The 26,338-nt window shown below is 37.6% G+C and overlaps 1 protein-coding gene and 1 long non-coding RNA gene across 12 annotated transcripts in view; one reads left to right on the forward strand and one right to left on the reverse strand.

Annotated features, from left to right (window-relative positions):
• ZMYM6 (zinc finger MYM-type containing 6) overlaps window positions 1-26,338 on the reverse strand; it is a 61,981-nt gene that overhangs the window by 16,730 nt on the left and 18,913 nt on the right. For 4 of the 11 annotated variants that reach the window (XM_086716410.1, XM_086716403.1, XM_086716404.1 and 1 more), the window contains 12 exons: window positions 24,350-24,516; window positions 15,354-15,438; window positions 14,285-14,534; window positions 11,166-11,334; window positions 9,017-9,208; window positions 6,104-6,254; window positions 5,564-5,679; window positions 4,224-4,499; window positions 3,906-4,056; window positions 3,146-3,318; window positions 1,663-1,810; window positions 82-222 (listed from right to left, as the gene is read on the reverse strand). In XM_086716410.1, the coding sequence (XP_086572536.1) occupies window positions 82-222; window positions 1,663-1,810; window positions 3,146-3,318; window positions 3,906-4,056; window positions 4,224-4,499; window positions 5,564-5,679; window positions 6,104-6,254; window positions 9,017-9,208; window positions 11,166-11,334; window positions 14,285-14,534; window positions 15,354-15,438; window positions 24,350-24,442 (1,945 nt within the window). In that variant the 5' untranslated portion in view covers window positions 24,443-24,516. Of the gene's footprint in view, window positions 1-81; window positions 223-1,662; window positions 1,811-3,145; window positions 3,319-3,905; window positions 4,057-4,223; window positions 4,500-5,563; window positions 5,680-6,103; window positions 6,255-9,016; window positions 9,209-11,165; window positions 11,335-12,511; window positions 12,604-14,284; window positions 14,535-15,353; window positions 15,439-23,098; window positions 23,257-23,279; window positions 23,361-24,349; window positions 25,546-25,632; window positions 25,813-26,338 lie in introns of those variants that run through there. The other 7 variants (XM_086716406.1, XM_086716411.1, XM_086716407.1 and 4 more) reach the window with 7 other exon arrangements.
• On the forward strand, window positions 179-1,589 carry LOC147577912 (uncharacterized). Its single transcript, XR_015254604.1, has 2 exons — window positions 179-239; window positions 1,534-1,589. It is a non-coding gene; the product is annotated as an uncharacterized LOC147577912 (long non-coding RNA).

Below are 26,338 nucleotides of genomic sequence, written 5' to 3' on the forward strand. Positions count from 1 at the left end.
AGTAAATATTACTAACAAGAGCTACTTAGACAAAACATTTAACTCTATAGTCTAATTAAATGCCTTTACATCAAGTCATACCTTTTAAAACACTATTAGTGTTCCCTGTGGGCTGGGCAGGAGGTATTTTTGCCAATGACACCACACTGGTTATAACTGGTGTTGTATTTTTCCTTGTAGAAGGGAGCTCCGTGGAAGTAGTTTGCGCCTTATAAATATTTACTGATTAAAACAAAAAGGTAAGACCTAGTATAAACAAAAGGGTTACACACACACACACACACATACAAAACCCTGTTCGACAACTAAGTTTCCAAGAAACAGTGCAAATATCTAACTCTGTATAATGTAACTCTATAAAAAGAGTGATTCTGGTCAGATTAACATTCATTAGGACTTAAAAACAGCCTGATTTTCTAAAATTATAAACTTCAAATGCTATTTAAAAATATAGGTATTAGCTTTAGAATTAACTGGCCTTCCTATTAGTGAATATTAAAACTCCTCCACCTAAGCTTGCTTCAAATAAAAATTTAACATGACAGTTTTTATAAAGAAGTTGGTGAGTTTGCTACCCATCCGCTGGTTTGTCAACACATATTATAAAATAAAAACTCTACCACTGACCTGACTGGTCTTAGGGAATGGATGATGACATAAAAGATTGGCACATGGCATATGTGATTAAGATGATGATCAATAAAATTGCAAAGGTAGACAAGGGCCAGACTGTAAGGACAAAGCACATGGATTCTGTCAATTCAACAGCACTCCAGGCTTTGATCAGACAGCATAATATCAAATGGTTTTACCCTAATTCAGAGAAGTACTACTTCAGGGAGCTACTTTAAGAACATGCCACACATGTAACTATTCATCTGGATATTTTGACCATATTAGCTTTCCTACTTGCAAAATTATTCTTAGCCAAAAAAATTTTTGCCACCTATGAAGAACTGGTCTACTTTATTTTTTCTGATATAATTAATGTGTTGGTTCGTTTTTCCTTGGCTACAATCAAACTCTTGATCAAATCTTACACCAATCATAGCAACTGTATTAACATACTTCTATTCTCTCCTTCTGTTTGCCCTGATTTTCTATTTTTTTCTAGTTTATTAACTGAATAACATATGCCCCTTAGTGGAAATTATTTATGTACAGATAACATCAACCAAAAGCAATCAAATTTAATTTTCCTATAAAATACATTTATTGATTCCTTGGTGTGTTTGATTATGATAGCAAAAAGCATCAGGATTGATTTTCCCTGAAGGGCAATTTTTAAGAATTCTTACAAGAGGGACATCTGGGTGGCTCAGTCATTTAAGCATCCGACTTCGGCTCAGGTCAAAATCTCATGGTTTGTGGGTTTGAGCCCTGTATCAGGCTCTGTGCTGACAGCTCGGAGACTGGAGCCTGCTTCGGATTCTGTGTCTCCCTCTCTCTCTGCCCCTCCCCTGCTCATGCTCTGTCTCTGTCTCTCAAAAATAAATAAGCATTAAAAAAAAAATTTTTTTTTAATTCTTACAGGAAAATTTAAGGACATCCAGGCTATTTGAATTCAATAAAATTTTGATGCTATTATATTTACAACTGTGTGTACTAATAGTATATCCTAGCACTGACATAAAGATCCCATTAGCCAAGTTTAATTTTTACCTTTATTTTGTGAAAGAGGGTCATTCATAATTTGTCGATGACAAAACTCCAAGACACAAAATAAGTTACAGAAATGTTTGATGTTTCCTCGCCATTTTATGGACTCACTTAGCTTACCCTGTCGTTTACAGCCATCACACTTGGCCATCTGAGAAAAAAATATAAGACAGGATAGGCTTAAAACCATAAAATAATGAAAAGATAACATTAATCATAAAACCAGAAGGCACTATGAAAACAGGATATGTAAATCAGCTGAAATTACAAAATGTAAGGTTCCTACCTTAAAATATTCTGGTTAAAAATGCATATACTTGGGGCGCCTAGGTGGCTCAGTCGGAAAAGTGTCCAACTCGATTTCAGCTCAGATCATGATCTCACGGTTCATGAGATGGAGCCCTGAGTTGGGCTCCTTGCTGACAGTGCAAAGCCTGCTTGGGATTGTCTCTCTCCTTCTCCCCCTGCCCCACCCCTGCTCTTGTGCACACTCTCTCTCAAAATAAATAAATAAATATTAAAATATATATTTATTTGCTTTACATACATATCTCGATCTACAGAATATAAAAACTGATCTCCCATTTTCAAAATTACTGATGAAGGAATCTAAAGATAGGCTCTATTTTTAAAAGGTTAAGCAGTGACATCATGTAGTAGAAAGAATATGCACTTTAGAGTTGTAAAGACATTGATTCATTCAACAACTATTTAATTAGGTACGCTTTGTCTTGAGCACTGAGATAGGCGCCACATAATTATGATAAAGACATACCTCCCAAACAAAAATATTGTATTTTAGCGGGTAGGGAGACAAACAGATGATTTCACTGGCGTATTATAGGTGCTATCCAGCTATCACCTACCAGCTTCTTGAAGAATACACTACTGAACCTCCCTGGATCTTACTCCTTTTCCTTATTTCTAAGCTGGTAATAACACACCTACCTCTAAGGATTAGAGTGAGGATTAAATGCAATAACACTTACGAAGCACTGGACCTGTATTAGTGGTTCAATTAATTGTAGCTTTCATTGTTAGCCTTCCAAAAAAATAATTTTTTAAAAAATAAGTGGGTAAGGAGGTCAGTCACAGTCATTTGACCTATGAAGCAAGAACAAGGTCTGACTTCAAATTCATCAGAGTAACCTTCTGAATGAGACAGCCACTTAAAGGCAACATAACTATAAAGGCAACTTAAAGGCAACTTGAAAGAACTCAGTGGTAAATAAGGTTCGTGTGCCTCAAGAGAAAGCAAAAGATAAAAATAAAAGGAATATACCCTCAAACAACAACAAAGCCTCCAGATATCATATGCTCTTTACCATCAAAATTTCATGTTTATATTCAACTGAATTTTGCTTTGGGAGCCCATAATTTATTTTACCCAGTTCTAAACACTAAATTTTACTTCACATGATCTGAACGTATTTAAGAAAATAATTTGTACTAACTTCAGAAAACCAAAAAGGTGTATTACATTTACCTGATAAAACAAAACTGTAAATTTGGACATGCAATCTTCACAACAGAACTCTTCTAGCTTTCCTTCCAATCGATTTTCTACCAAATTAGGGGATGTCTGTGAGCAGTAACTGCACATCTTACAGTAATTCCCCCAGCGCTCTCCAAAGTCACGGGCAGAGAGGAATTTGCAAACTGAGAACCAGAAGGGATGAAAGGAAGAAACATCAAACTTACATTAACTCGAAGGAGGTAAAGTGAGTTTCCACAGTCTCAGACACCAACTAAGCTAGTTTCTTGCTTGCTTCTTAAGCCAAGAAGCAGTAATTGCTTAAGTATCCTCTTTACAAGTGGGTGCAAGAACAGGAAGATCTCTCAAGTCACTGATAAACTTATGAAGAGATTTTTTTTACACTCTAACCTAATACCATTGACCGAATTACCTTTCAAAAGTTTTTTTTTTTTTTAGTTTTAAGCAATTTATTTAGATGACTGTAATTTTAAAAATCACTACAATTTGGCAAATCATAATCACAAATATAATATTTAAATTTGTTTCAAGTTTTTCTTTGAGATTATTATAATATTTAAAAAGACTTTAAAGTGAATTAAGCATGAAAAATAAAATGAATTAAGTATAAACTCAAGAAAGAAAAAAACCTGAAATTATACCTAAAACAAAATTACTTGAAAATTAATTGTAGAATAGCCCAACTCAGCATGAACTACTTTGTACCAACCACAAGCTCTGTGGATAAAGCTGAACCGCTTGCTTTCTTTACCTTCACTACAGAATGGCTTATCAACCCCTGAGAATCGGACAGTCTCCTTTATAATTTTCTGCAGTTTACAGTAATCACACATTGCCATAACTTTATTTTTCTTTTTGTATTCATCAGAACAAGTCTTGCCACAAAAAAGAAACATTCTACCCTGCAGAGATTAAAAAAAAAAAAGTCATTAAGACCTAATTAACAGTTGCTTTATCTTTAAGAAATCATTCTCATTTCAAAGCAAATGAAGTGACTGTCAAAGATGAAAAGATAAATGCTTCTAATGGATATGTTTACAATTCAATCCCTTTCATAATTTCTCTTTACCTTGTAGAACAGAAGTTCTGGTTTTGTGGCAAACAGATGGTTACAGTGCTGACACTTGAGTTTAACAAGTGTCCGGGTTAAAGCAACTTGCTGGGATGGGGCCGCAAGAGGCCGGAAACTGGCTGCAGGAGAACCACTGATGGAGGCAGGGGAACCAGCAGAGGTGTTACCTCCTCCAGCTGATACTGATGACCCAGCTGGTGGGCTTACAACCACTTGGCCCTGAGACAGGGACACCGCTGACGAGTTTGTTCCTTTTGGCTTGTTAAATACATTCTGAACGAACACAAATAAGGCAAAGATTTTAGCAACTGAGAAACAACTTGGTAATTTTCATTTTCTCATTTTAATAAACTACTACCTGTAACATTTTATAAATATTTTTTAACATTTTATAAAGTAGTTCACAGAAAGAGTTTAAATGGCACACTTCCAGAATAGAAGGACTGAGAAATGTAACATAAAAAGGTTTAAGAACTTGAATTCAGGCTTTCCAAACACCTCTAATATAGAGCTCTAATAAACTAGAGCAGGCCCCTTCTTTTCCCCCAAAATACCCCTCCATCTGCATTCCCATCACCACCCGGCCTCTGATGGCTATTATGAGTACAGTGGAGGGGCGCCTGGGTGGCTCAGTCAGTTGAGCGTCCGACTTCGGCTCAGGTCATGATCTTGCAGTCTGTGAGTTCGGGCCCCACGTCGGGCTCTGTGCTGACAGCTCAGAGCCTGGAGCCTGCCTTGGATTCTATGGCTCCCTCTCTCTCTACCCCTACCCCGCTCATGCTCTGTCTCTCTGTCAAAAATAAATAAACATTAAAAAAAAAAAAAAAAAGAGTACAGTGACCACCAGTAGTCTCTTTCTTCCTGGTGCCAGGGACATTGCATCAGGCACCTTGCCACCCCAGGGGATCACTAAACTCTACCTTCTCTGTGTATCTCTCAGAGAGTGAGGAGCAAATGGGACAAGAAAATGGAGGCTTATGATTCCATGCCAGGAGTCAATAAGTATCTGGCCCATGATGAGAGGGACACATGAGCACATCACCGTGCCACCTATCTGAACCTTATCTTAGCTTCCATCCTTTTGAAAAGGATAGCGCCAAGGGCAAAAGTAGGAGGGAAGGGCAGTTTAGGTAAGGACCTTGAATTTAGGAAGAGGGCAAATGTCTACCTGGCTTAGACATTTTGCAGAAATGACTTCTGGGACCAGAGTTGAACAGAATTTTTTTCTTTCTAACTTGAATTTACTCTTTTGTAAATATGGACCTTCAGCAGTTCACATATTGCCATTCCCCAATGCCTAAGAGCACTTAGGGGTAAAATACTACCTCAGATCATACCTGGAAAGCCACCACACAACTGGAGCTGCAGAAGCTATAGATAGTTCCGTTGGACATGGCTAGGTGATACTGAGGGATTGCTGAGGTTTTACAACTATGACATGAAACCTGGACACCTTGGCAACAACAACAACAAAAAAACCAATGAATAAGCTACATAGATGAACACATGATCCAAAAGGGTATTAGGGGAATTAAAAAATATTCAGTAATATACAAAGCCAAAATCAAGCAACCTTACAATAATCTGTAAAGCTAACTGTAACTAATCTCAGTTAAATTCCACTTACACAAAAACTAACTTGGAACTTACAAGTGTGGTTTTTATTTCTTTCTTTTCACATATGGAACTACAAAATAAATGCCTCAACCAAACCAGTGAAAAACTATTTTCACTTAAAAATCAGTTCTTTGAAACTAAACTTTGGGTCTTTATTTAACCACACAGATAAATTCAATTTGTAACAAAATGAAACAAAAGCAGCTACATTGTTCTTTAATAGTTACTAAATCTATAAATTTATCCAATGTAAACATTACCTGAAGAAATAACGGTCTTAACTCTATAAGCAGATAAGCAATTAATAGAGCAGAAAAGTTCGGTTTTTCCTGAGTCGTTGGTAGTCTCAATCATTTCTGCTGAAGGCCTCAATGATTTCCCCAAGGCGTATGGAGGAGTTTGGGCTGAATTCTATCAAGAAAATAAAATAACATTTAGATACCTAGCACAAACACACACGTTGTTTACGAAAAGAAAAAAGAAAAACTAACTATAAAGATTGCCTTTGATTGAAATATCTGAGCTCAGAGGACTATGAGGCCACTCTAACTATAGATTTTTCTGGAAGTTGGGATGTGAGAAAAATGAGTTCTTTCAGACAATAATGAAATGTAAACTGAAGAAAATGAGTAACTACACTCACATACATTAACAACAAAACACATTAAAGGTAATGAATTTGGTATTTGTTATACACTTTTCTCATTAAAAATAATCTAAGATGACCAGGTAATCCATGAACCAAAGGGCCATCCTCAATAGTCTTGGACATCAATCTATAAGACTGTCTACCACCTTTAAGGTTACATAATCAGTAAGACTCTTTAGCAGGAGGAAACAGAAATGATGCTTAATGTAAATTAGGAGATCTTACAGAACTACCTGTTTTTTAAGCTGAGTTTTACACTAAAATGTGTCTGTAACTTTACTCATATTTTAAGAAACAATAATTACGATGGCTACCATTTATACAAATTACCAATATTATTACTTATTCAGTGCTTACCAGAAGCCAGGCCTTATACTAAATACTCTGTATTTAACTTATATATACTGTATCATGAAATCCTTCAAACAACATATTGAAATACTTTTAAAAATTATATTAACAAGAAGTTTAAATTAATTTTAATTCAATTAACAAATAAACAGAAAAGTGGGAGATTAAACATTTCATCTCGCTCCAAAGATCCAGGCTAACCATTACACTATACTGTCATTGACACAACATAGTCTCTCAACAAGAAATTATATGCGGAATTAAACAGTAGGAAAATACAAATTGTTGGGACTGCAAGCTGGTGCAGCCACTCTGGAAAACAGGATGGAGGTTCCTCAAAAAACTAAAAATAGAACTACCCTACGACCCAGCAATTGCACTACTAGGCATTTATCCACGGGATACAGGTGTGCTGTTTCTGAGGGACACATGCACCCCAATGTTTATAGCAGCACTATCGACAATAGCCAAAGTATGCAAAGAGCCCAAATGTCCATCAATGGATGAATGGATAAAGAAGATGTGATATATATATATATATATATATATATATATATATATATATATATATGTATATATACATACCTATATATGTATGTATATATATGTATATATATACATATGTATGTATATGTGTATATATATATATATATGTATATACACACACACACACATACACACAATGGAGTATTACTCGGCAATCAAAAAGAATGAAATCTTGCCATTTGCAACTACGTGGCTGGAACCGGAGGGTATTATGCTAAGTGAAATTAGCCAGTCAGAGAAAGACAAATATCATATGACTTCACTCATGAAGACTTTAAGAGACAAAACAGATGAACATAAGGGAAGGGAAACAAAATAATATAAAAACAGGGAGGGGGACAAGACATAAGAGACTCTTCAATATGGAGAACAAACAGAGGGTACTGGAGGGGTTGTGGGAAGGGGGATGGGCTAAATGGGTAAGGGGCATTAAGGAATCTACTCCTGAAATCACTGTTGCACTATATGCTAATTTGGATGTAAATTTTTAAAAATTAAATAAATTTATTAAATTTATTAAATAAATAAATAAAAATCTTTGCCAAAAAAGAAAAGAAAATATAAATTGTGAAGTTTCACTATATAATCTTCCTGGTGAAAGAGGAATATCACTTATACAGTTGACAGAGTATAATACCAGCAACAAAATTAGAAACAGAACGGATTTTTGGATCACATATATAAAAAAAACACGGGTTTTATTCTTGTGAAAACAGTAACCAAAATGCCAAAAGTGGTAACTCCTTGAAAAGGGATACTTCTCACAGATCAATGTCCAACACCAACTACTTGGAGGAATTAAAAATAAATCAAACTTGCTAACTGAAAAAATTTAGTTATCATTTATGCTTTTTTAGAAAAGTAACTTTTTAAAGACTTCATTCAGTAATAATTAACATAGATAGTAACCAAATGAATCTATTATTCATTACAACAAATAAAAATTAGGTAAAGTAGTCGAATAAGGCATGTTGCCAAAATAATTACAATTCATCCCAAAACACATTAAAAAAATATATTTTCTAGGGGTGCCTGGGTGGCTCGGTTGGTTGAGCGTCCAACTCTTGGTTTCCCCTCAGGGCATGATCTCATGGTTCATGGGATGATCAAGCTCCACGTGGAGCTATGCACTGACAGTGCAGAGCCTGCTTAGGACTCTCTCTCTCTCTCTCTCTCTCTCTCTCTCTCTCTCTCTCTCCCTCTCTCTCTCTCCCTCCCCCCTCCCCATCTCTCTTCCCCTCCCTGGCTCTCTCTCTCTCTCAAAATAAACAAACATTAAAAAAATTTTTTTAAATACGTATTGTTTTTTCCTAAAAGGAAAAAGAGAAAGATATGCTTTAGATCTACTGATTTTTAACATCTTATGCCTGTTGGCCACAATTTATTTAAAATAATATGGAGCTTTCTCCACTTACCAATATATCATAAAACATTTCTGACTCACAGAAAATCATGAAAGTACATTAGTGTATCATTTCACTATAGTCAACACACCACCAGGACCTATCCCATTTTTCTGGAAGGGAAATCACACCCCAAAATCAATTGATGGGAAGAGCCCACTCGTTTATTTTAACCTCATCCCTGCACAGCCATCCTGGAAGGAGTGACGGACGGGCCTTTATACCTGCTTATATGCTGTGACGCTTGTTGAACTAAACACCTTCTGGGACCGGCAAGGCCCAGAGCTGCTGTAGCAGTAGCCCCCACAGTTCTCACAACAGTTCATGGTGAGGTTGTTGGCGGAGTGAAATTTTGAGAAACAGGCATCACTACAAAGACCATGTACCACATTTTGATATTTAACTTCAAATCGGATCTAGGAAATAAAACACACACACATCCAAAATAAGTAAAGCCAATTAAAAATCTCTGATCTCTGGTCACGGCAGGTTTGCTGAAGAAGACCACCAGCCTTGTGGGATTGGCTGTCAGAGTCCACACAAGAGGCTAGGAATATTGTACACAAAGATTCTTGATGTTCCTGGGGTGCGTGGGTGGCTCAGTGGGTTGAGCATCCGACTTGGGCTCAAGTCACGATCTCGCAGTCCGTGAGTTCGGGCCCCGCGTCGGGCTCTGTGCTCCCTCTCTCTGTCTGCCCCTCCCCCACTCGTGCATGCCCTCTCTCTCTCTTTCTCTCTCTCTCTGTCAAAAATAAACATCAAGGGGCGCCTGGGTGGCGCAGTCGGTTAAGCGTCCGACTTCAGCCAGGTCACGATCTCGCGGTCCGTGAGTTCGAGCCCCACGTTGGGCTCTGGGCTGATGGCTCAGAGCCTGGAGCCTGTTTCCGATTCTGTGTCTCCCTCTCTCTCTGCCCCTCGCCCGTTCATGCTCTGTCTCTCTCTGTCCCAAAAATAAATAAACGTTGAAAAAAAAAACCACATCAAAAAAAATTAAAAAAAAAAACATTCTTGATGTTCTTGAGCAAATGCCTAAAAACGCAGCATATATAAAGTACACAGAACAGATTACAAATGAAAAGTTGAGTATGGTTAAAGGGGAACCAGATGTTAAGAAATCAGAAGACCAACTGCAGGATGGCCAACTAGTAGAGGTGATTCTTCAGGCTGAAATGAACCAAGTCTGGCAAGAAAACTTTAGAGTGGAAACCATGGGAGCCTTTAATGGAAGAGCCTCCTGCCAACCAATGGAAATGGCCAATATAATCATCATTAAATGACTAGCGTGTTGATGGGAAACTGATATAATTAATATTCTGTAATATTAAAAATGTTTCCTTATTATTGATGCCTTATAAACAAGAAAACTAATACAGAACATAGAGTTGTTAAAACTGATGACTGTGGTAACAGGGATTGGTGAATCCATATTTGATATGTAAAGCATTCATGTAAATTATTTCAAAGATGGTTTTTTTGTTTTGTTTTTTTAACAGAGAGGTTGTGCAAATATCTGAAAGTTAATTGGAAAAATTCCTACAGATTTTTAATGCAGAGGCCATAACTGAAATGTGAAGTATTTTTAGTAGTGTCTTCAACACATCATTTAATGTTTTTTATCCTGAAAAAAATAGGAAAGGTACTTAATTATTATTATTGTGTAGATAAATTTATAAATCACTGAAGTGAAGTACTAAGAGTAAAAACCATCAAATTATAGTTGTACAGCTGAGGAAACTGATTTGGTATTTGAAAGAAAGACTTCTTATTTATAGTGGTAATTGTAAAAACATTTTTTTTGTCTCATTTAAAGAAGTTAGCTTTCTGTTGCTTAGCCTTTTGTTTTCTTGATCAACCAAAGTACATCAAGGTAGAGATAGAATTTATATAAAAGAAGAGACATAAAGAGTTCCTAAAGTTTATCAGACTTATGAATAGGCTTATATTCAGAACATCTTAGTCACACATGGGTTGTAACTTCAAAGTGGAATCACTAGGTGGTTTCCACTAAGTTTCCAATATGAGTGCAGTTGGGTATCAAACTGAAGATAAATGCTATCGCAGGAAAGAAACAGTTGGCATAAATTACTTTTAATGTGTCCTCACCCTTTCTTCCTAGACCCTATCATGTCTAAATACCTAAGTTGGTATTTCTTAACTTCAAGACAGTACTCTTTTGTGTTTGTACGCATATGTGTGTGTTTTGCTATTCCTTGTGTTTTGCTATCCCTGACTCAATTCAGAATTTTTAGAATGAGAAAAATTTTTTCCCCAATATATTTCTCCCCTACAATGCTATAAATTGAATGGTAAATAAATAATTAAATGAAAAAAAATCTCTGAGCAGAATCCCAGGAAAGGTACAATGTAACTTACATCAGCATTCTTCTGACACATGCTGCACTTGGTTGAAATGCTGTTAGTATATATGGTAACAACAGGCTTCTTCTTTAGCTCATAAGAAGAAAGGCATGATTGGCTGCAGAAATCTTTGCTAGAATTTTCAAAACGGGTCGTGATCACATCCTTTGGATTTAAAATGTCTCTAAAAATAAATAACAAAAGGCAAAATGAAATATGTTCTTCATAATTGTAATTTCTTCCTCTTTGTGAGCTAAAATAACTATGTTTACTAAGGGCAGCTATTGCATGCTAGAAAATGGCTGGCCAGGGATAAGACATCTGAAAACCTGGGCTTGATGATTAGTTCTGTTAGTTAGCTGAGTGACAATGAGTGAGGTAATTACTCTCTCAATTTCCTCATGTAGAAAATGGGTTTATGATACCTAATTTATAGATGTGTTGAGGGAAAATTATATTTAAAATATATCCAGCCAGATGTTCATGACAAAAGCCGTGAGGCTTCCAGCTCCAACCAAGTTTCATCCACTGGAGCCAATGGAAGAAGTGGCCATCCCTCAAGTCCAGACCACAAAACCCTTGTCCTCTTACTAGCCAGCAGCTGCTAAGAGTAGGAACAGCAGAGACAAAGAATGACATGTTTGTTTGTTTTTTAATTTAAATGCAAGATTTGGGAAACAGATGAACTACCGAAGATTAATATAAAAAATAAGCATGATATATAAAACTGAACTATAACTGAAGAGATCAAAGAAACAGAGGACAAAAGAACTATTAAGGTTTGGTAGCAGAGGACAGATGGAAATAAGAATAAGACAGAAAGAACACAAATAACTGAGTCATTCTGTAAGATTCCTCAAGTTATTTTGTAAGAGCCCATTGATGCAATACGCACTAACGGTAAAAACAAAGGCTGAGCATTGCCATTTTCTGACAAGTATAAAAAAACTAAAGGAAATGGTCAGTAATCAGAAGCACTAGTATAAGCCACGAAGAATATAATGGCAATAATATTATATACAGTAATGTGTACTAAGTAATTGCTATGTACCAGACATCATTCTCTTTACTCAAATTATCCAACTTAATTTTCACAACAATTCTGTGAGATAAGTATTATTATAATTGCCATTTTACAGATGAGGAGACCAAATCGGAAAGGTTAAATAACTTGTCAAAGTCACAAACTGGTAAGCAATGAAGCCAGAATACAAATTCTAGGCAGTCTGATTCCACATTCAGTGGTTCATCATTCCACTCTTCTGCCTCCCATCCTGTGCCTTTATTATACAAAACTGTTTCACAGTAAACTATTTACGAATAACAATAACAACAAAGTACTTTAATTTTCTAAAACTCACCTAACCTTAAAAATAGGACAGTGAGTCTTGGAAACCAAGTGGATATGCTTACACACGGATGAAGTTATTAATTTTGAATAGTGATTTTTCTACTAAAAACAAAGCAATAAAGAATGTTATTTAATAATGTGAATCTGCCAGTGGTATAATATACATATATGTAAACCAAAGTGAATGACTTTTTAATGGAAATCTGTGCACATGAATATAAATGCATTCTAAACCTTAGGCATCCAAATGAATCTTACACCTTAACTTTAATCTTAGAAAAACCATACATCTTCCAAAAACATGGCTCCAACATTCTTCTACTTTATCCTTTATTTACAATAACTCTAAGAACAACTTTTCAAAGTTATAGTCAAGTATCACGTTTAACAGTATGACTCAGTTTAATCGTCTACGGTAGTCAACTGATAAGGCATCAAGCAACTTCTGACAATTTGTAAAAATCAAACCCATGGTTTAAAGATAGGTTTGTCACCTATCTTGGTCTAAAGGAAAGTTTCATAGGCTCTGAACGCAATGCCAAATCAAGAGAGCAAAAAAATTTTTGAGAAGGAGCAGCGCTGTGGTAGAACATCTCTGACAAGAGTAACTATTTAAAAAAAATAATATGCATTTAGATATATAACTTGTGCTGTGTTCTTTAAAATTTAATTCACTTTATTTTGATATTTGATATGTTGAAACGGAGTATCTAAAAACAGAAAACTAAACTTACCCTTCTAGATCAGTTTCACGAGAATGCTATAGAAGAGTTTAAGTAAGGTATTAGAATGGCATTTTAGAACAAAACTAAATTTGAATATTTATGTAAAATATTTTTAAATTCCTCTGTCCTTTTAGTTGGAGATTTTCATTTTAACATGATCTACTTTTAGATGCTTAAGGCCAACACCCCAAACAGATAAAGAAACTGTCGTAGATCTCCAAAGACAAAATAGGGGCCTAGAAATAATATGGTAAGATACATGATGTGCTAAGCCCTGGGCTAACATTGTCTCATTAAAATCTGAGGAAGTAGATACTATTTACCAATGAAGAAACTGAGGCTTAAAAAAAATTAAACATCTAGCCCCAACGTCATATAGTTAGTAAGGGATAGAGCGTGATCTACACAATAAGCTCTTAACTTTTTTCACTCTACATTAACACTTCGGACAACACAATACATTCTTAGAACTACATTACCACGGGAAGAGGCAGAACATGCCAAATTTTTCAAACATACTAAGGTAGAGAAAGAAGTTTACGTGGCTTTGTTACTATTTCTTCCTCTCTCTGCATCTATGTGTGACTATAAAGCAATAACTTCAAAGAACTTTTTTTAAGAAATAAACACATTATTTTGTGGCCATTTAGAGATTTTTTTTTAACCTTCTAAAGAATTAACTAACTTTTATATACTATTATAAGACCAATGTTATAATATGCTATATACTTCAATAACTTTCAAGATAATAAATAAATGTGAATGGCTGTTGTCTATAGTCACAGGATATATGAGCAGCCCTGCAATTCCCACAAATGGTTTGTTATTTCTTTCCACAGTAAAATTTAAACTTAAAGAGACAGAAAACTAGTTAAGATGATACTTTTAACACCAACTCTCTTGTTTAACATTACAAAGAATTTGCAAATTTCTCAGCTAAAAAGCTATTTCCATAGAAACGTGCTCAAGAGATTTAAAGTAGCAACAGCATATTTGAACTAAACTAGATACACACTAAAAAAGTAAAGTAAAAAGGGATGTAATTAAGAATTTTATACTTTGAGCAGTTTGTGCAGGTTTTCCTGGGAGGAGTTGGTACGCAGACAGGTGAAGGATATCCAGTGATGCACCGCGTGGAGCAAAAGAGCTGAGTAGATCCTGTCTTATGATATGCAGTTTGCCCTTTATAAAGCATTTTTTTACAACCAGAACAAAAAACCTGAATAGCTACGGCTGGAGCCGAAGGAAGCAATACATTTGGGCCAGATGATGCAAGAGAAAACTGAAAGCCTGGAGTCAACTGTTGGGCTATAAATACAAAATAAGGGGGGAAAAAACAGTTTTAGTATCAACACAAACACATATACATTCTCCATTTTTTAAGACAAATTCTCAGTCTCCAAATCCAATTAAACACTCTAAAACAGGGAGTTTCAAACTTTTTTTTTTTTTGGGGGGGGAAGGTGTGGGTTCAAACTTTTTTATAACCCATAGTAACAACTATATTTCACATTATAACCCTGGAGACACATACATACATTTCTGTGTATGTTTATATGTGTAAAATTTAATAACTGAAACAGTTTTGCAAAATAATGTTTCCTTACTACATGCATCACATTCTTCTAATACAATCTTATTCTATTCTCTCTCCCTCCCCCCACCCACATACATACATGTATATGTGTGTGTGTGTGTGTGTGTGTGTGTGTGTGTGTGTATTTTTTTTTTAAGATTTTAAGTAATCTCTACACCCAATGTGGGGCTTGAACTCATAACCCTGAGATCAAGAGCCGCATGGTCCACTGACTGAGACAGCCAGGTACCCCTCAATTCCACTTTTTAAAATGCTAGTCAACACCACCTACCCAGTTTAAAAAGTACTGCTTTATCTTAAGGAAAAAAAGATTTACATGAGGACATGCTCTCCCTCAGTTCTACTAGTTAGAATATAACAATATTAATCATAATTAACTTACTTGGTCCTATTTCTTTCCTTTTTTAGATTTTATTTTTAAGTAATCTCTACACCCATTGTGGGACTCGAACTTACAACCCTGAGATCAAGAGTTCCATGCTCTACTGACTGAGTCAGCCAGGTGCCCCATATTCAGTTCTATTTCTTACCAAGAGGACTGTCACTGACTGAAAACACAGCACTAATTTTCAGTTCACTTTCTTGAGTTTTTTGCTTTGGGGCATGTCCATACTCCTTAAAGAAAAAGAAAAGAGAGAAATGAGTACAGTGTTAGTATTTAAATAAACTAGAAATTCAAGAAAAAAATAAGTCTGTCATATCTCTTCTACATTCTAATCATAATCACCTTCACAAATACCTCAAAAATCAAAATTTACAAGTTGTTAGAACAGATTTAAACTTTACAAAAAGGACCTTTCAGAATTGGAAAATCTTTCATGACAGTTATTACTACTTTTCAAATGTAATATATAGGAGTCACATACAGCTACTTCAATGTTCAGCACTACCCTTACTTTAGTCTGTGTTTGTAAGAAAATGATAAATAACATTAAGTCTGAATGATGTAGAGTTTGGATCCAATTACAGATCTACAAACTGTCATATCTGTTAATGGCATAAAGACACAATGCAATCTGTTTGTTACACATAACATCATCACAGCCTAAATCAGATTTATTCTAATTATGTATTCTTTAAAATGCTTTAAGATGAAATATAATCATAAAACAAAGTTTTATTTTTTTACAAGACAAAATTCTAAAAATACATATATCAATTTTAAAAAAGACTTCTTTATTGAGATCACAACCATCCTACATTATGTTGTTGTTAAAATAGCCTTACATACTTCAAAATAAAAACTTAAGGGGCACCTGGGTGGCTCAGTCAGATAAACGTCCGACTTCAGTTCAGGTCACAATCTCACAGCTTGTGGGTTTGAGCCTCACATCAGGCTCTGTGTTGACAACTCAGAGCCTACTTCAGATTGTGTCTCCCTCTCACTCTCTGCCCCTCCCCCACTGTGTTCCGTTTCTCTCAAAAATAAACATTAAAAAGTTAAAAAAAAAAAAGTCTTACTTTTCTGAAACAATGGTGATAATAAATAGTAGTTGTATTTTACATCCTTATACTTAGCAAAATAAATGATGGGTATGTCAGCTCCCAAAGCTACTTTTGGAACTGCTTTGGACTATTACATGCCAAAGACTAGGAACCACTGCATTAATTTACCACTTCCCATAGTGTACATTGTGGCGCCAAATGAGCTGCTGCCTATGAGTAGGGACTACAGTATCTTCTTTATAGGTGAGGAAAGTGAAGCTTAGAGATGGTTCAGCACTTTGTCCAAGGTCACAAAGATACTAAGTGCACAAACGGGAATCAAACCCAGGTCTATCTGTTTCAATCTGTTTCAAAAGCCATGCTATCTCCCTCATAGATGGACAAATATAAAAAAATTACTATAATGAATTCAAACCCCAGCCCCCACCAGAAATTAAGCTCCCAACTCCTTTCACTCATAGCACCTGTCACAATATGTCACTTCTTATTTATTTGGGTGATACTTTGTTTGTCTAGCATCCTTCTTCTTTACCCCAAATGTGCAAGACTGAAAGGACCATGGCCATCAAGAACAGGCACGATATCTGTTTTTCTGCCTCTGCACACTCAACATGTGGCACAGTTAACATAACCTAACAGAGAAGGCTCTGGGTTCTGACAGAAGCAGAAGCAGATGTGATCTTGACTCAAACAAATTTTTTAATCTTTTCTAGTTTCAATTTCCTTATCTACAAAATATATTATCTAACCCACAGGGCCATGATGGAGGGATAAATGATTTAATACAGATGAAGTATGTAGCATGATCCCTTACAGATAAGCCAAAACTGAAGCATGATTTATACACAAAAATGCTAGCTTTTATTACTTTCACAATTATAGCATTTAATAAATATTTGTTGAGGGGCACCTGGGTGGCCCAGTCGGTTGAGCATCCGACTTCGGCTCAGGTCATGATCACATGGTTCGTGGGTTCGAGCCCCGGTTCGGGCTCTGTGCTGGTAGCTCGAAGCCTGGAGCCTACTTCGGATTCTGTGTGTGTGTGTGTGTGTGTGTGTGTGTGTGTGTGTGTGTGTGTCTGTCTGTCTGTCTCTCTCTCTCTCTCTCTCTCTCTCTCCCTGCCCCTCCACAGCTCACGCTCTGTCTCTCTCTAAGAATAAACATTAAAAAATTTAAAAAATTTTAAAAATATAATAAATAAATAAATATTTGTTGAGGAGCACCTGAGTGGCTCAGTTGGTTGAGTGTCCAACTCTTGATTTCAGCTCAGGTCATGATCCCAGGGTTGTGGGATCAAGTCCTGCATCAGGCTCCGTGCTGAGCATGGAGCCTACTTAAGATTCTCTCTCTCTCTCTCTCTCTCTCTCTCTCTCTCTCTCCCCTTGCCCCTCTCCCCCCTCTTTCTCTGAAAAACTAAATCAATCAATAGACAAATAAATATTTCTTGAATGAATGAGTCCAAGTGGATAGTCTTACATATACTAAAATAATAATGTTTATTTATTGGCACTTGCATAAAAAAGAGAGGAAGTTAAAAGTACCTATATACACCCTCCTTCAAATTACCAAAAAGAACACTTAAGAATCAATATAAAATTAATTTGCCCTATCATCAACTCAATCTCTAATATTTTTCTAACATGCCTGTTAAATTTCTCCCGATTATTTCCTTTTACTTCACAAAGTAACTGTTCCAAACCATCACTGCCAAGTCACAACCATGCAAATGTCCAGCTCCCTGATGTTTAAATTTCACCAAGAAAAACAGAAACAAAGAACTCCCTCAACACTCTGATTCCCCCCCCACCACCATGCCTACAAATTGATCAACAAACTGTCCTCCTATCTTCCAGGAAAAAGCAACCTTCTTACATGACTGACTAAAAACAGGCTTGCGTTTGGGATCCTGCTCCCTCTCCCATCTTTAAGCACTCCATAGTATCGTGTATCTTCAGCCTCTCACCACCTCCATGCTGGTTTTCTCCTCTCAGGTTATAAGGAACCTATTTCTTAAGGAACTACTTACTACCCTCTTCTCTCCCCTTCCAATCAGTCAGTGAAAAAGTGCCTCATTCTTTCTCTACTTCTTTATTTTTCTTTTAAATGCTTATTTATTTTTGAGAAGAAGGGGCAGAGAGAGGTGGGGACAGAAGATCTGAAGCCAGCTCTGCACTGACAGCAGAGAAGCCAGATGTGGGGCTCAAACTCACAAACCCATGAGACATAACCTATGCCGAAGTCAGACACTTAACTGACTGAGCCACCCAGGCACCCCTTCCTTAATCTGATTCCCTCCTGAACTTAATGCTATCAGGCTACTGCTTCAACTGAAACTGTTGGCTGTTTTTTGTTTGTTTTTTTAAGTTTATTTATTTACTTAAGTAATCTCTACCCCCATCTGGGGCTAGAACTCATGACCCTGAGAACAAGTGTCACATGCTCTACTGACTGAGCCAGCCAGGCACCCTCAATTGAAACTGTTTTAAGATTAACCAATCACCTCACAGTTGCTTAACCCAATGAACACTTTCAGGTTTTATCTTACATGGCTTCTCAGATACATTTGACACTGCCAATGATTCCATTCATTGTCTTCTGGTTCTTACTTCAATTCATTACTATGTCTTTCTACCCTTCATTGATGTTCTTATATTCAACCCTAGGGGTATCAGAAGCCCCTAGAGGTCTTGTTAAGACATAGACTGTTGGGCTTCAACCCCAGTTTCTGACTCAGAAGGTCTGCACCAGGGTCCAAGAATATACATTTCTAACAAGTATCCAGGTAATGCTGAGGCTGCTGATTGCAGGAACTACTTTGAAGCCACTTTGAAGCCCTAAATTAATCCATTTCCTAGCTTTCTGACGTGAGCTCTACTCTCCTCTCTCTACACTTTTTTCCCTGAACAATCTCATCCATATTCGTAACTTCAATTATCACCTATATGAGGTTACCAGATTTAGCAAATAAAAATATAAAAGCTTGGTTAAATTTGAATTTCGTATAAACAACAAATAGTTTTTAGTATAAGTATGTCCCAAGTATTGCATGCAACATACTTACAGTAAAAAATAATTACTGTTAACTTGAGAGTCAAATTTAACTGGGCATTCTATATTTTATCTGGAAACACTACACCAAATTTCTAAATACCATCACTTCTTGGCCTTTTGGCTAAGATAAAGTGCAACTCTCTAAATACCATACCCATATATGCAAAAGCCTCCCAGTGCAAATTACCAGTTGACTGTCCCACCAGCCCTTTAAACACAACAGATCCCAGGGCACCTGGGTGGCTCAGTCGGTTAAGCATCCAACTTCAGCTTAGGTCATGATCTTGCAGTTCATGAGTTCTAGCCCCACATCGGGCTCTGCGCTGACAGCTCAGAGCCTGGAGCCTGCTTTGGATTCTGTGTCTCCCTCTCTCTCTGCCCCAACCCTCCCCTGCTCATGCTCGCATCTCTCTCTCTCTCAAAAAAAAAAAAAAAAAAAGAAAGAAAGAAAGAAAAAGAAAGAAAAAAAAACATTAAAAATAAACACAACAGATCCCAAACGGTACTTATTACTTCCCCCCAAATCCTGTACCTATAGCCCCTCAGTAAACTGTATCATCAAAAACTCAACTTACCGAGGACAGACACTTCTAAGTACTCTGGGACTCCTCCTTGACCCACATACCTCATATGCTATCTCTAGGTCTGATCAACCCTACCTAAATATCTCAAATTCATTCTCTTTTCTTCTCTTCTTTATTGTTGAACACTCAACCACTAAACATACCACATTCGCTCACCTCTCCATGACTTGACACATGCTATTTTCTATGCCTGAAAACCTTAATTGTTACAACTCAAGTGCTACCTACCCCATGAAGCTGTTCTTTCCTCTCCAGACAGACTTCAGGGCTCCTTCCCCTATTCTCCCAACGTACCTTACACAATTTTTTTTTAGAGTAATTACATAAGACTGTGATTCTGTATCTGTACAGAGGTGGCACAAAGCAACAGAAAGAATACAAGTTTGAAAAAAAAAAAAAAAGAATACAAGTTTGAAGCCAGTTCCTATTCCAGTTCTGATGCTGCCTTTGAATTTGGCAAATTACTTAACTTCTCCTTTTCTCAGTTTCCTCATGTGTAAAATGGAGTAAAGATCTGCCCCTCATATGGTTGTAGAATTTAAGTGAGAATGCATACAGCATGCTTAACACAGCTTCTGATGAGGCATGCTCAATAAATAATTACCCCTTTTTCCTGTATCTTTATTCCTCCTTACACTATTTATTTCCTTGAGAGCAGAGGCCCTGTCTTTTCATCTTCTGAAAACTAAATAACTAACACAACTTAGCCTACAGGATCATGGTTAAGGGGTTGGGAATCTTGAACCAGACTGCTTGGGTTTACATTCTAGCTCAACCATTTACTAGTTGTGAGACATTTAACAAGTTACTACCTGTCTCAGCTTCTTTATGTGTAAAGCAGGGATAGTAATAGTATTTAACTCCTGGGTCCTGCTCATCAAATGGAGTAATATATGTACACCACTTACAACAATGTTAAACAAGTGCTATGAATCATAGTTAGCAAGAATAAAAACTCAGTGAATGAATGACAGCTCGACTGTGACTTTAACATCCAGAACAGACTCTTAGTAGAGGTATTCCCCACCTTTCAAAAGTTCATGTAACTCCACTTTGCTTTCACAAAAGACCTAGGTCAGTTCCTGCATTTGCCAACCAAAAGAAATCTGAAGATTTTCACTTTTAAGAGAAAAGGCAAAAAGCGAAAAACAGCCTTCAGCTTTGTTTTGCAGCGAACAGTTACAGAGCAGTGTGCAGCATGAGAAGCGAGAGTGGCACCACCGAGCTCCTTTCCCAAGAACCACACTCAGCATCTCAGCATCAACCTGATGCTGCTGTGGCTCTGAACTATGTAAGCATTGGTGCTTTCTCTTCATTTATTTTGTGCACCTGGGAGTAAGATGTGTCCTAAGGTATCAGAAAAGCCTAAGAGTGGTTAGTTTGGGGGGTCTAGGAATACTCAAAAATTTTTCCATATAAACCAATGGTAATCAATTCATTTTACACCATTTCAGCTTACAAAAGTTTTCATAGGAACACTACTTTCAGATGGGGGAGGGGGGAGGCTATATATCAGAAAATATTAAACATTTTCTATTTCTTGCCTCCTATTTTCCGAAATTCGAATGCAACATGGAAAACACTACACATGATTTGTTTCTTTTTGTTTTTTTGTTTTTTGTTTTTAATTTTTTTTCAACGTTTATTTATTTTTGGGACAGAGAGAGACAGAGCATGAATGGGGGAGGGGCAGAGAGAGAGGGAGACACAGAATCAGAAACAGGCTCCAGGCTCTGAGCCATCAGCCCAGAGCCCAACGCGGGGCTCGAACTCACGGACCGTGAGATCTTGACCTGGCTGAAGTCGGACGCTTAACCAACTGCACCACCCAGGCGCCCCTACACATGATTTGTTTAATTGGCTTTTCTATCATAGCCCACACTATCAATTATGAAAAAAAAATTACAGCCTATTCACCTTGAGTAGCCTTAATATAAACCAAAGAGAACTGAGTTGGTTCGTATCCACTTAAAATGTAAACTGTTAGGGGGATTTTCATTATCATAATTTTGATATTCAGAAAGAACACTCAACTCATAGCACAATATTTGTTAAATTTATGTACCACAGACAAGGCATAATGAAAGAAAAATTGGATCTGGAATTTTAAAAAACTGGTTTTGTATCCCAACTTGCTACGAGACCTTGGTGAAGTCACTTATTCCTTCGGGCTCAGTTTCCTCATCTGTGAAACAGAGGCTCTTTTATTCCAATTTTTGAGCATGTACTTTGTGCCAGTCATTTGCCCAGGAATTGAGGATTCAGGTCAAATAAGACCAGAGTGTATGTAAACAAAATTCATTGATGTATAGATGCTACAGCAAAAGTGAAAGCAATATACAATAGAAAAAAAGAGAATTACTAATTCTACCCCAGTGACTATTAAACTATGTCTTAAAAGAGGAGAAAACCTAGGCAAAGCTGCCTAGTTTAGAATACCACGGGCAGAAGAAATGGCATGTGCAAAGGGAGAAAACAAAACTCAACAGGATATGCTTCTGAGTAAAATGCAGATAATTTGCAGACTGAGTAGATTCGAAAAGGTGGAAAGGATAACCAATGATACTGAAGACAGAAACAAAGGCTGAAACGTGGATAGTTTGGATGTTACACTAAAAAGTTCACGCTGTATCACACGAGACAGGGTCTTTAAAGGGAATGGTGTCATCAGATCTGTAGAGACACAACAGCATCATTATACAGTGTTTTGAGGGAGGCTGTGACTACAGGAAAAAGGATGAGTAGGAAATACAGTTCAAATGAGAAATAAGAAATAGGGAGGAAAAGGAAGAGACAATAAAAAAATTCTTCAAAGGTAGAATCCACAAAACTTGGCAAACAACGCAACGGCTCTGGAAGAAGAAGAGTAAGAATTTACCATCTGGGGGAAAAGTAAATGTCATGGATGCCACCATCCCCCACCCCACACCCCACAGACACACCTCATAAGCCTTCTCAGCACAGCACAGGAAGACATAGAGTTGACGAATGAAACAAAGCTTTATGGCGTCCCTGTCCTGAAATAATACTGCCTTTAAGATGGTATGAGAAATAAAATATTACCATCATTTATTGTTTTATTATATTATTTATATTTTTAATATTATTAATTTGCTTATGTAATAACTAGAGTCTCAAGCAAAAGAACTGTCCAAGAAGAAAAAAAAAAATCATTTTTTGCCAAAACAACTAACCAATGTCTCCATATTGATCCCCAATCCGGGTTTCCAATCCAGGTTCCTAAGGGTAGCTAGATGATTTTTCTGAACATGTTTATCTCATTCTCCCACTTAAAATCCTGCAATGTCTTCCCACTGCTCTCAGCATGAGCCTCATCCTAGAGGCAGAATAACACAGGCTTTGAAGACTGACTACCTGAATTTGAATCTAGTCTGCCATTTATGAGGTGTGATCCCTGGTAAATTGCTTGACCTCTTTGTACTTCGGTTTCCTCATCTGTAAAATGGGAGTAATAACATGGTTGTGAGAACGATGTCTGCTACAGTCTAAGCACATATATCAATAATAATAAGTTAATATTTATGAAGTCACACATAATATATACTACACATTGATATATAAATACCATCTATTATCAGTGTTGGTGTTATGATCAACATTATCATCATCACCATTTTCATACCTTTTCTGTTCCAGGCCCACTGGTCTTGCAGTTTTTCAAAAGAACCATGCACCTTTCCAACTCAGGGCTTTCCTATATGCAGATCCCTCTGTCTGGAACACTCCCCATGCATTTGCCTAGTCCATTCATTCTTCATAACTCAGCTTACACATCCTTCCCGCAAGGAAGCCTTCCCTAGCCAGCCTCTGCCCCCAACCACACGTAGGTCAGACTCCCCATTTCAGGCTTTTCTTGAAAAGCACTTGTCATAGTGTGTAATTATATATATTATTTGATTAATTACTTGTGCAATGACTATCTCCCCCACTAATGTATAAGCTCAATGAGGGAAAGGACTAAACGGACTCCTTGATCCCCTGATACAGAACAGACCACAAATACTTACAGAATAAAAGGAAACTACTGTCAGATACAAGAGAATTTAAAAAAAAAAAAGGTACCAAGTATAGAAAAACAGTAATACATATTACTTTCCTTTTACAAAAAGAAATAAACAGTTACTAAGGTCTCATTTACAGAGCAGAAAAACCGATTTACCCATCTAATGGGGAGAAAAATCAGCTTGGGTTGTTTTAACATACAAGCCAGAAACTGACTGACTAAAAATCTGAATTCACCAGATAGAAAAGAATTCAAAAATTTTTTTTATTTAATAAAATGAAATGCTTACTTGAGCATTGTCAGGTTCTTCAGCTTGGGTTGTTTTAACATACAAGCCAGAAACTGACTGACTAAAAATCTGAATTCACCAGATAGAAAAGAATTCAAAAATTTTTTTTATTTAATAAAATGAAATGCTTACTTGAGCATTGTCAGGTTCTTCTTTAATTTTGTCCAGAAGTCCCTGCTGTGGTGCCATTGCCTTGCCACATTCACCATCCAAAGGTTCTTTCATTCTAATTGTTTACGTAAAGGAATTCCCCAGTCTAAAACTAATAGATTTCTTCTTGGGGAAGGATAGCTGGACTCCTAAAATACAACATAAAGGATTGGTATTCAGGTTTATTCTTCTCATTTTTTCCTTCATGTTTATATTAAAAGCTTTGTGTTGCGCTCAAGGCTTTAGAGTTGAGCCTTTGAAAAACAATTCTTCTGGGGCCATGACTAACTCTAGTCTCCCCTTCTCCTTCCTTCTGCTCCTTTAGTAGTTCTCATCACATAAGGAAAGTTTCCCGGCCACAGCTCCCAACCTCCCTAATAACTTTAAAGCCAAACGCTCTGGTCTCTCAAATGCTGAAAGTTACAAAGGGAACCAGACCAGCAACCCAGAATATGGGAAGAAATTACCAACCGCTCAGAGGAAAGGACTCGGAAAACAGTTTCTGACTCCAGGAGAATTAGTACTTGGAGGCCCATCTCTGCTTTTATTTCTCAAAGTGGGGACACACCAAGCTCCCCACCCCCACTTCTAACTCAGCCGCTGCTGGAGGCCTCCATAAGGGCCCCATTTCTTGGCCTAAAGATAGACCAGAGCTCCAAATGCCATCACAAGTGAACAACAGTACACCCTTGTTTAAAGCGGACCACCTGCACCTTCCAGGGTCTCCCTGGGAACCATTCCCACGAATAAGCCCCCCTAAGCTTTGCTTCTTAAATGCTTTCCTGCAAACAAGAAATTCTATTAGCCATTCAGCAGATTTCCGTTCCCCTATGGGTAAACGTTCTAAACCCGAACCAAAAAGGAAGCCCCCCAAAGTTGTCTTTATCCAGAGTCAAGCCAGGCATGGAAATGGGCAACTGGTGGAAAAGCCTGCGGGGAAGAACACATGAGAACTTTCGACCACTTGCCACAGTTACAACCATCTAAGGGTGCTCATCCCTCTTTGGAGTAGGGTATTCGCTCCGAAAGTCTCGTCCCCACCAATAATCTCCACGCCCGTCACCGAGTACAAACGCGGCAACGTTGTATCGGAGGGAGAGAACGCGACCCGCAAATCCCTGTCACCGCGTCCCTGCAGCGAAATCCGCACGGCGTCAGCCGCGCAGCCCGTCCGGCGCCGCCCCCACCCGGTGCCCGCCTCGTCACGTGGCGCGCCCGCCGCCCCGCCCCGCGCAGCCCTGGCCGCCGCCACCCGCCGCGCTCACCTTCTGGCCAGCTCCCGGCTCCCGGGGAGTACCGGGGTGAGTAAGGCCGCCTAGGACCCAACGGCTTGCGCCCAAAGACCAGGACGATTTCCTCTTACTGAAATTCTTCCGCCTGATCCATCACAACGCAACACCCAGCCAACCGTGCGTGCGCAGCCCTGGTCTCCGCCCCCCCACCCCCGTTTCCCGTCATGCCCCGGACCTGAGCCGAGTGGGTCTTCCCAGGATTCCCCTTTGCTCAATTATGGTTGACTTCTTAAAGAGACCAAGACCCAAGCGTGAGAAGGTAGAAGTAAGAGTTTGGGGCAGGAAGTTGGAGGCATTAGAAACCCTGCACTATTCTTTAATGCCGGTTTCCAGAAAGATGGCCTGTTAAGAGAATATAAAAATAAATAATGGCTGACATTTATTAAGCCAAGTGCTTGCTAAACACTTATTCCACTTAATCCTCACCACACCTGCAAGAGGTACAAATTTTTATCTGGGAGATGTAAGTGAATAGATTAATTAACTTGCTCGAAGCCAAGTGGTATTTTCCATTCAAAATTGTTTTTTGATTTGTGACTGCTGTATAGTATTCCATTTTATGAACATGCTACAATTTATCTACTATTTATGTACATTTGAGATGTTTCCAGTTCTTGGTTATTAGGAATGTTGCTGCTGTGAACATTCCTGTCTTTTGTTGCAAGTTTGCTAGGTTTAT

This window comes from Puma concolor, chromosome C1 (assembly GCF_028749965.1).
Source record: "Puma concolor isolate L17-30 chromosome C1, mPumCon1.1.hap2, whole genome shotgun sequence".
Taxonomy (NCBI): Eukaryota; Metazoa; Chordata; class Mammalia; order Carnivora; family Felidae; genus Puma; species Puma concolor.